General features: G+C 40.6%; 1 protein-coding gene across 6 annotated transcripts in view; it reads left to right on the top strand.

Moving 5' to 3' along the window:
• Window positions 1-10,599, top strand: part of LOC117954580 (sickle tail protein homolog) — a 77,080-nt gene that overhangs the window by 27,897 nt on the left and 38,584 nt on the right. For 5 of the 6 annotated variants that reach the window (XM_034888487.1, XM_034888485.1, XM_034888486.1 and 2 more), the window contains 3 exons: window positions 2,760-2,940; window positions 3,738-3,936; window positions 4,745-4,838. In XM_034888487.1, coding sequence (XP_034744378.1) covers window positions 2,760-2,940; window positions 3,738-3,936; window positions 4,745-4,838 — 474 coding nt within the window. Of the gene's footprint in view, window positions 1-2,759; window positions 2,941-3,737; window positions 3,937-4,744; window positions 4,839-8,925; window positions 9,038-10,599 lie in introns of those variants that run through there. The other variant, XM_034888490.1, reaches the window with a different exon arrangement.

Genomic DNA, 10,599 nt, shown 5'->3' on the forward strand with positions numbered 1-10,599 from the left:
AGCACCTCCACCCTCTCCACCCAACACTGGTCCAACAGAGGAGCACCTCCACCCTCTCCACCCCACACTGGTCCAACATTAACATTTTAACATTTTAGCATATTATTTAAGCAGTTGCACATTTTTGTTTCCCCACCCTGTACATATTCAAATATTTGTTCTTTTTACTTTATTCATATTATTTTTTCATGTATATTGTATGTATGTATGTATGTATATATATTTTTCCTAGTATTTCATTTATATTTATATTCTTTGCTTTGTGACTGATTTTGCGGCTGTAACACCGCAATTTCCCATTTTTCTTGGGATCAATAAGCATCTATCTATCTATCTATCTATCTATCTATATATCTATCTATCTATTACCATCAACAGTTATACGCCTTATGACTAGCTAAACACAAAAACCACAATATCATAAAACAATTGATAATTATGTAATAATTGCTAGAGGTGGGGAGATCAATACAGCATAGTATCACAATTATTTTTTTGTAACACTACCCAGGCGCCAAGTATCTTTTATTATAATATGTGTTTGTCAGTCTGTCTGCTTGACAATCCCATTTTTGCAGCAATACGATTGGAGTGAAATGAAGAAACATAGAAATCAATCTTTTTAGATAGAACAGATGTTTGAAATTGGGAAATATTTAAAGTTGGAAAAAGGTACTAAATTGCAATATATTGCAGAATATTGCAATATGTTGTATGAATCGCAACGAAATTGTATCGCATGCCTATCGTGATGATATCGCATCGTGAGGCATCTCCCAGCTTTAAAAATTGCTAATGCCTAACAGTCTGTTTTGAACCGTATGTCACCAGCTTATACCGGCAAGTTTTAGGTTTGAACAGAACTTAAGCTTGGTCACTGAGCTCTGCAGGACCTGGGGTCAGAACAGCATCACATATCAAGTCTTAGCATCTTTACAGACACATGACATCCACTAATGCTCCAAAGCTTGTGAAGTGTTTGATGATAGTGGAGCCAGCACAGACAGATGTGTATAATTTATCTTAGTATGTTGCAGAGTATACTGTAGATATGTGGGCTGTTAGCCACAGGGCACTATTTACCCCATGTGTCTTACATTGTCATTACAGTGTGTTGACTTAGTGTTTTTGTGCATCCGAGCGAGTCTCTGTGTGTGTCATTGTGTATGCATTTGTGCACACGTCAGCTCGCAGACATCAGTTCAGTGGCCATGCATCGATTAGAGTGTCTGTTAACAGGACCACTTCACATGCCTGGGCTGCCAAGAGGAAGTCCACATCAGACCGATTACCTCTGATCAACTCACTGATTTCTACACACACTAGTCTCGCATTGTCAGTCTTATCTCCACAGCGCTGTGGAATCAGGTCTGGCTACATCACACAAAGTTTCTGGGATAGGGGAAAAAAAAGCTCTGGTTTTGGTACAACATTTGCACCCTGATTAAATGAAGTTAAGTGTTCACACAATACAGTAATGTGAGCTATTTAAATTAGCCAGAAACATGATTAAACCTCAGATGTTCTTCCTAGTGTATTGCTTTGTGTTCAGCTACGTCCACAGCAATCCCCACCAATCAGTCCCAAAACGTCCCAGTTAGAGCGTAAACGCCGTAAACATGTTCTTTGTAAATCTTTACAATCATTCCCCGAAATTTTCTTAACTTGCCATTTTGTAGCATAGCCTATAGCTTACCAGCTTGAAGTTTGAGAGAGGAAGGTGAGAGACATCACATAGGGCTGGGCAATATTAAGAAAATTAAATATCACGATATTTTTGACCAAATACCTCGATATCAATACCGCAACGATATTGTGCTGTTGACTATTGGTGCTTTCACAAGATATTTACACAATGAGATTTTACTGAGTAACCATCAGTAATGTGGAAATAATGACTAAGTGGGAAAAGGCAAATAATACAATAGTCTGGTAAGTTAAGAAAATGACATAACCTGACTGTAATGCAGCCTTTAAAACCAGGAAAAGACAACACTTATGCCATATTACGTAATTATGATATCCAAAATCTAAGACGATATCTAGTCTCATATCACCATATCGATATAATATCCATATATTGCCCAGCTCTAACGTCACATCACATCAAATGTACTTCCGTTGATTCATACCATTTACAGTAAAAACTTATTATTTTTCTATAGTAAACTTTATAACGTACTTCTGAAAGGAGTCCCTGTTGTATCATGTCCGTCTTCTTTATTATATATATCTGCTGATGCTTGTTGTTATGTCAAACTCAACGATTGGCAAAAACTCAACTCCCAGATTTATTGTGAGGTATCGGCATGAAGTGTCAATTTTCCACTGAAAAACACTAAAGTGGTCCTGGCTTTTATTTACCAAACTGCTGTATCAGAAGTAGCTTTGGCTGACTGAAATGCCGACATCTGACTGTGGTGTAGTGAACTGCCCTGAGGTGAGGAGAAGACTATGTTGGCCAGCACTGTGGATGTTACAGACATGTGACTGCTCGCTGTCACTAATACAGTACATTTAAATAAAAGAGGAAATTCATTGGGCTTTCCTCTGATCCCTAAAAGCATGTGAAAATGTTTGTTTCTTTGCATATTTTCCTATGCATATAAAAGGCAAACTCTGGAAGTTTGAAGCCGTCTCATCATCATTCCAGCTCACTGTCCTCTTCTAAATTCCCATGGCACTATTGTCCCTACAGGACTGGAATCCCATATAATAGTGTATTTAAGTCTGCTCTTTTCCTTTTCCGGTCCATCCAGGCGAGGAGCCCCCCCTGTGCAGGTGTACTGGGCAAGGCCGAGCAACAGGACCCTCTTGCTTCAGAGACCATGTCTGAGGGAGAGGTGCTGCCCCCCACAGTCCCATTTACAAGGGGCTGTAAAGCCAGAGCAAGTCTACCTGTGGGCCGGTCAAGTGGTCAGACAAGAGAGAGGCTGCCTGGTAGGCAGACACACGCACGCACACACACACACACACACACACGTACACACAAACACACACACACACACACACACACACGTACACACAAACACACACACACACACACACACACACACACAGACGTGTGAGTTCAGCTCTAAGCTATGGTTTAAATTGAGTCTCTATGAAAGACAGTGGAATATGCCTACTAGTGGTGTAAAATTGAGTTTCGTGGGGAGGCCTCTAGCTCGCCCAGTAAGAGTGTTCGCCCTATGGAGGCTGAGTCTTGCAGTGGCCCGGGTTTGAGTCTGACCTGTGACCCTTTGCTGCATATTGTCCCCTCCTCTCTCTTCCCCCTTTCCTGTCTATCCACTGTTATCTTTTAGAGTTAAAACGTGACCAATTGGGGCGCCATCCCTAAATATTAATTCTTTCAACCCATTCATAATGTCAGGATGTTTGTCTATTCACGATGTTCAATAAGAAGTGGGTTGATACACACACACACACACACACACACACACACAAACACACACACCCAACGCCTGAAAAGTCTGACAACTATTACAGATAATAGAAAAACAAGCTGCTATTTTGGTGACACCTCATGCAGGGACATCTTACTATTAAAGTTGTGATTATGCACTTTTTCCAACACATATGACATGCATATCTTTTAGAGCCTACTATGTCTTAAAACAACATAGTCATCAAAATGCGGTTATAAACTGTTTTTTAACAAATGTATTATTATCACAGTTTACAGTCCTGCAGACGTGAGACTAAAGCCCTGTGTGTGTGTGTGTGTGCTGTGTCAGGTGTGTTGTACCTGCAGTATGGGGAGGAGACTAAGCAGGTCAGGATTTCCACTGAGATCAGCGGTCCTGACGCTCTGCGTGCTCTGTTTGTCACCGCCTTCCCTCACCAGCTGACCATGAAGATGCTCCAGTCTCCCAACATGGCCATCTACATCAAAGACACCAGCCGCAACGTCTACTACGACCTGGAGGACATCAGGTGGGGGGGGCCTATTGGAGCAGTAACTCACAGTTGCACCTAGGCCTGCCCAAAAAATCGTTATAAAATCACCCTGTTCACGATTTAATTTTGAAATATTGTTTTTTATTGTTTTTTTTAGTATCATTTCATTTTACGAGCCCCAAAAAATGGTGGCAGAGAACCGTAATATCAATTCTAAGTTAAAAAATGTTGATTTCTCTTTTTTCCCCGAATGGTGCAGGCCTAGTTGCACTGACATACAAAAGTACACTAACATAGGGCTTCCTAGATTACTGTAATCCAGAACAGGCTGAACCTAAAACTAGATATGTAGGTTTTTGAGGGCCGATCACCGAAGTGGAGTCAGTGTCGGAGACACAGACTACAAAGCTACCTCCTCCAGGCGGTGACTGCAGACGCCTTTCTGGCTGAAGAGCTCAACGCGTTCAGGCAAACACTGCCGGCAGCCGACAAGCCGTTGCATCAGGGGTTGGATCCCCCATGAAAGAAAGGACATGAAGTCGCTATCTTAGTGCACAACATGATGCTGCACAGCCATGAGATGGAAGCAGACTTACCTACAAAGACCAGTCCGTCCCTTCTTTTATAGTGCCTATCTGATCCCTCCGATCTCACTGATTTCAACATGCACAAACTGAAACAGAATCACAATCTTAGATCTGTTTGCACTTACAGAATGTGAATGTGGATTCTACATAGAATGGTGTCCCAGATATTTTCTTGCACACATGCATGCACACACACATACACACCCACACCTTCAGAGTTCCTAAACTGCCACTGAGTGCGTTCTGTTTGCTTCTAGAAACATCACACCCCACTCCTGTCTGAAGGTTTATCATAAAGACCCAGCACACGTGTTCAACCGCCATGCTCGGCCGGCCAGCACTGAGGGAAGGGTGAGTCAGCCAACACTCTGCTTATGTCCTCAGCTTTTATATGTTGCATTGTATCCTGCAGTGACCTGATTAAAGATACATTTCATCAGTTACTCAATTAAAATTGATTTTTATAGAATATATACAGTGTATGTATGTATATATATATACATATATTTCATATAGGTTGGTGCAATTTAACGTGCCAGCAAGCCAATAATAAGGCTCTAGGCCGTAAAAACCAACAAAAAATCAAAAAAACAAATGAATAATTAGAGACCACTGCCCAGGAGACAATCACATAGACAATAGATTTAAAAGCTATAATAACAGTAAAAGTCTTTAAACTGACTGAATTCAAAAGTAGATTAAAGAATTAGATAAAATAGATTAAGAAGACAAAACAAAGAATATCAATAAGAGAGAAAAATTATATTTTGAATAGCAGTACAATTTAATAATAGATACAACAAATACAAATAATAACATTTTACCGCGAAAATACAGTAAAGTGATATAGGTACTGTAAATATGTAAGACTCCAACGCATCCAGCTGCTGCCAGATCCTCAGGTTGACGGATTATATTAGCTGAAAGGAGCCGCATCACAGAAGGTAAACGCTCCGGGCTAAACAAGGCAGGTGTGAAAACGCCCTACATTGCGTCTTACTTTCTCTTTCTTTCTGTTCTGTCTGACATTTTAATTGTATAATTTAATGAATTTCTTGTTTTAATTCTATCATTAAGCCTGAGTCCTTAGGGCACTGAGAGTTTAGCCCCTGGTTCCTGAGGATTCACAAGACAAGACGGTTTTAACTATAAGGTGATCAGAGTAGTCCCTCATTACTGTACTATAATGAAGAACTTTAAAATGATTAGAGACTTATATACGGTCTATGCGGGTCTTTGTCTTGTCAAAGCGGGTGAATTGGATCCCAACAGGATAAATATCGCAACACTCTTCTATTAATTTGGCTTTATCACATATGTCTTGTCAGCGCGTGTTTCCATATCTTTTTTTTTCAAATCATCACTGTCATTGTCAACTTAAACAATAAACACATGGCAAAAGACCGTACTTGAATTTGTTGAAAGAATATATATTGGAACCTTTTGTGTTCAGTTCATTATTCAATTTGTTCCATAAAGGAACTTAAAAATACAACAAGTAATTTGTTATGTTTTAGCAGGTATACTGAAGGAGCATAAAGGCAAGACGGCATGCTTTAATAAGACTTGGGCACACTTATAATATCCGTTTATCGCAAATAAGATCGTTCTTGCGATGTTCAACAACGGTATCGCATGTCACGCATGTTCCTCATATCCTGCAGCCCTATCACATACTCGCTCTTCTGTCAGAAAGGGGGGGGGGGTTGTTTTCTCTGGCAGTGATCTTTTTTGAATTAGCTTCTTATCAGCAAATTATGTAACAACTGTAATTTATTGCTGCTTGAGAGATAATTCAATCAGCGGCCTGTTTCTGCAGTAAAGATGACGCGAGACGCTAATTTCATCTCATTCATTTTCACTCATCATGAATTTATTTCCTCCATGACAGAGAAACCCGGTTCAAGAGCCATTAGTAAGTCTTGTATGTTAAACTGGGCCAGCAATAAAAGATGTAGGGCTGACCAAAAATGATACAATAGTTTTAATTATTTCTTGTTTCTGTTTTTCCTATAAATTCTCTATGTTTTGATTCTACAATTGTAACAACTGTAACATAAGCCAAAAAAAGTCATCATCCCTTAAATCATAAGTCCATAATCGCGTTCTTACTCAAAGTTAACCCGAACACTAGTTCACTTATAAGCAAACCGAGACCCCTGTTTTCACACCACACGCGCCTAACTGAATTATGCAACCTGACGCTCCAGGGTTAGTTTTTAAAGGACTGAACGACCCAGCTGTAAAATAAGTCGTTATTGACGACGTTTCTTTTGCGGGATTATTCAGGTCCTGCTGGAATTTCTGCCACATGTCCCTCATTTTCGGCCGGGTGTCCGTCCTCTTCAACTTTCTTAGTGTTGGCATTCTAAACTCCGATGGATATCTGAGGACTGTGGTTGACTGGTCCTCAGATCTCTGCAGGGTAAATCCAGACAGCTAGCTAAACTCTTCTCAATCTTCCAATCTGAGAATTCTGTTGCACAACTAATACATCTTTTGAACGTATAAGAGGTTCCACCAAAACAAGTTCTTTCCTGAGGTTATTCTGCAGTGGCACTGGCGTGGCTCTGTCTGGTGCTTAGCACCACCCATGACAATTGTGATTGGTTTAAAGACATACCAATAAACCAGACCAGGTTTCTCTCCCATCCCGGAATGCTGTGTGGACTAGCCAGACCCTCTTCTACAGTGCTGTGGAGGAAGGTCTAGTAATGCAAGTGTGAATGTAACCTAAAGTAAACCTACACTGATCATACACAACGTGTACACAACAGCGTGTTCTGAGAGCTGTCCTGATAACATGCCTCTGCTTTCCATCCAAGATTTTGGGATGTTTATTTATGTTTGTGTTCAATTACAGCACACCCTACCCCTGCGTTGCCAGTTACTGGGATTATGTGAGCTTTTGTCAGTAAGGGGGTCTGATTCTGTCAGAACACCAAGACGCTGTTCTGCTCCCACTAGTCTGACAGATAAGATGCTGACATAGAAACGCCTCCTTCACTGTCTGCTGCCTTCTGTTTATCTCTGATATTCACATACACAATAACAGTATGGTGTGACCTTGAGACAGGCCATTTAGTCTGTGGAATGTCCTGCGTTCATTCCCCCATGTTATGTTTATCATAGTAATTACTCTTGAGTACAGATCTTGTGAACTCCTGTACATTACGTTGTCCCTGTAGAAGTATGGAGAAGTTAAAATGAGTATTAGTTTTGGGTAAAACAGTTATGGTTTAATTCAGTCATGGTATCTCTTCAGTTCAGATATGAGACATAGGCTTGGGGCAAATGATCGTGTGAAAGGCTTTGGGAATGTTGCTGAGACTTACTTTTCTTATCTTTTTTCCATGTTGATTCGAAGTGTGATGAACATTTGAATGAAAATGAATGTAGTTTACTACTGTTGACACCACTCCTTTCAGCCTTAGGAAAATATTTGTGCCAAAAAAGCTTACTCTTGGGCATCCAGATAGCGCAGTGCACTGTGCGGATGCCCATGTATAGAGGCTTGCTCCTCGACGCAGCCGGCCCGGGTTCGAATCCGGCCTGCGGCCCTTTGCTGCATGTCACTCCCCCTCTCTCTCCCCTTCACAACTTAAGCTGTACTGTCCATTAAAGGCCTAAAAATGCCCCCAAAAAAAATAATCTTTAAAAAAGCTTACTCTTTTGCCATTTAAAAACAAAACAATTCATATTTCTAACATAAACTGTAGCAATATTGTTTCCGTAGCGAGGCTTAATCTAATAAGACAAAATGATTACTTATTGTGTTCAAATATAAATCGAGTTTGGCCAACGGAGGCCCCTTTTGGCTCCAAGCCCAAGAGTAGTTAGCATGCTCATTACCAAAACCTCCCTCTTGCAGTTCAGTTGTGTCGTCTTGTCACTGAATATATCTCACCAAGAGCTCTTGTATTTAATATTTAATACTCATATTTACCCAACATTGGCTCCAAGCCTTCCATCATATTAATGATGATTAATGAAAATCATATATGAATTTTCTAAAAGATTACATTAATACTTGCCACTGTTGTGTGCTTAGAACTCTGAGTTTTCTGTGTGTGCGTGCGTGCGTGTGCATGTGTGCGTGTGTGTGTGTGTGTGTGTGTGTGTGTGTGTGTGTGTGTGTGTGTGTGTGGGAGAGAGAGAGAGTTTGCGTGCTGAGAGCGAAGATGCTGCGTGTTAGCTGAAAGCCAGTCAGAGCTGATTCACAGTTGGAAGGAGATTTTGTTGTTGTGGAGAATCTGTGCCGACTCAATTTGTGCAGCAACGATCATGTGATTGACAGCCTGCCCTCCTTGTTTAACTGGTCTGGACGTTACACTGCAGGCTTTATTTTGATGTGGTATTATCCAACTCTTGGCAGTTTATGTGTTACGACAAGTAGGCTGTGTGTAGGTTTCAAGGTCAACGCCCTTTTTTTTCTTCTTTTTTTTTAAATAAAGAGATGGTTTTGAATGGTGTAACCCACTCAGTCATGCAGGCTGCTGTGCACCTCTCATCTGCACAGCTTCTGGATTATTGACTGTGTTAGTGCTGAGGTAAGTCACAAACAGCCCAAACTGTATTTCAACATTTGAAAAAGCTGTGTTCAGAGTAGATTTTGGAACACAAGCTGCATCACCTCAACAGGTTACATAGCGGAATAATATCAATGTGTGATTAAAAAACTCAAGACACAGTCTGGTTGGATCTGGGAGTGGATTGAAACCTCTAGTGAGGTGCATTGCGTTGTGTTTGCGTGGTCAACGATTGGTCAGACTGATTTAAATAATCACTTAGTCGATTTCACACTGGGACTTGTTCATTTGAGTTCAGCCTAAGATGATTGCAGAAGTTTGGGAAATTGGGACGTTGGTTGTATTTTTGTTTAAATGGAGAAAGGTTGTAAGATAAAAATTGATTAATTATCTGTACTAGAACTAATGACTCCTATACCATACCAAGACCAATGGAAAGATGATGGAATTGGTGCTCCCTGAAAAGAAAAAAAAAAAAGACAAGTTCAATTATTTGTGCCAAAATACTTTGAACATGCTTATCTCATTTGTGATATGACCTAATTTTCCCAGCTGGATGTTTTTGTCTTACTTACCATGGCTCAAAGTGTTGCTAACAACAACAATGGCGTGTTAACCCTGTTAGACGAGGGTATCTGGGCTGTACGGGAACATTTCGGGTGACGATGTGGGAAGTCCTATATATTCTATTGTATTATACAATTTTGTGTTTAATTGTAATGCTGTTCTTTCTGCCTTGACATGGCATATCATTTGTTAACTATGACTGATTCAAATTCACATGCAAAACAATATTTAAAACCAACAGACACATAAATTAGACTAACTATCGACACTAACGGGCCGGCTACATTGCGGCTACGTTCCAAAACTACTATGCCACTATAATCAATGAAACCGGTTACGCCGGACATCAGAGCTGGGTGTAGTGGTGCGTATGCACCGCTGAGATCCACTCTACATGTGTAAAAATAGAAGAATCTTCTATTTATATATTTTTCATGAGTTGTGTATGCAGCCTTTTTACACAGAAATGGATCATGAAGTGTCTATATTTCTTTGTACTAAACTAAAGATATGACTGTCAATGAGCGTTTTTGTTTCTTGTTTCCCTCACCTGATATCAGGTGACAGTATATTGAAGTTTTCACAGCCATACAGGCTCCAAAAAAGCTCTCCGTCTCGCCCCTGACTCACACAATCCTACACTGTGTGTGCGCTGCAGGTGGAGCCACATCTGGAGGTACTGGTAAAAAGTGGTGTTTAAGGAACTTATCGCTCACACCGTTATTATCATCATTCTTAGTGTGGAGGACCCTCTACAGATTGTAACCATTCCGTTTACATGGCCCGGCAGTCATTGTGGTTTGTAAAAGCAGAGCAGGTGGGGGAAGGTGAGAGCTTTTTAGTGTTAGTGCTGGAGAGTGCAAGGCTGTGGCTATTTCCTGGAGTCATTACGTGCCAGTTCAGATGTCGGCAGTTTGAGAAAAAAATCCAAGGGGCAGTATACACTCACCGGCCACTTTATTATGTACACCTGTCCAACTGCTCGTTAACACTTAATTTCTAAGCAGCCAATCACA

This window comes from Etheostoma cragini, chromosome 12 (assembly GCF_013103735.1).
Source record: "Etheostoma cragini isolate CJK2018 chromosome 12, CSU_Ecrag_1.0, whole genome shotgun sequence".
In the NCBI taxonomy this organism is placed as follows: domain Eukaryota; kingdom Metazoa; phylum Chordata; class Actinopteri; order Perciformes; family Percidae; genus Etheostoma; species Etheostoma cragini.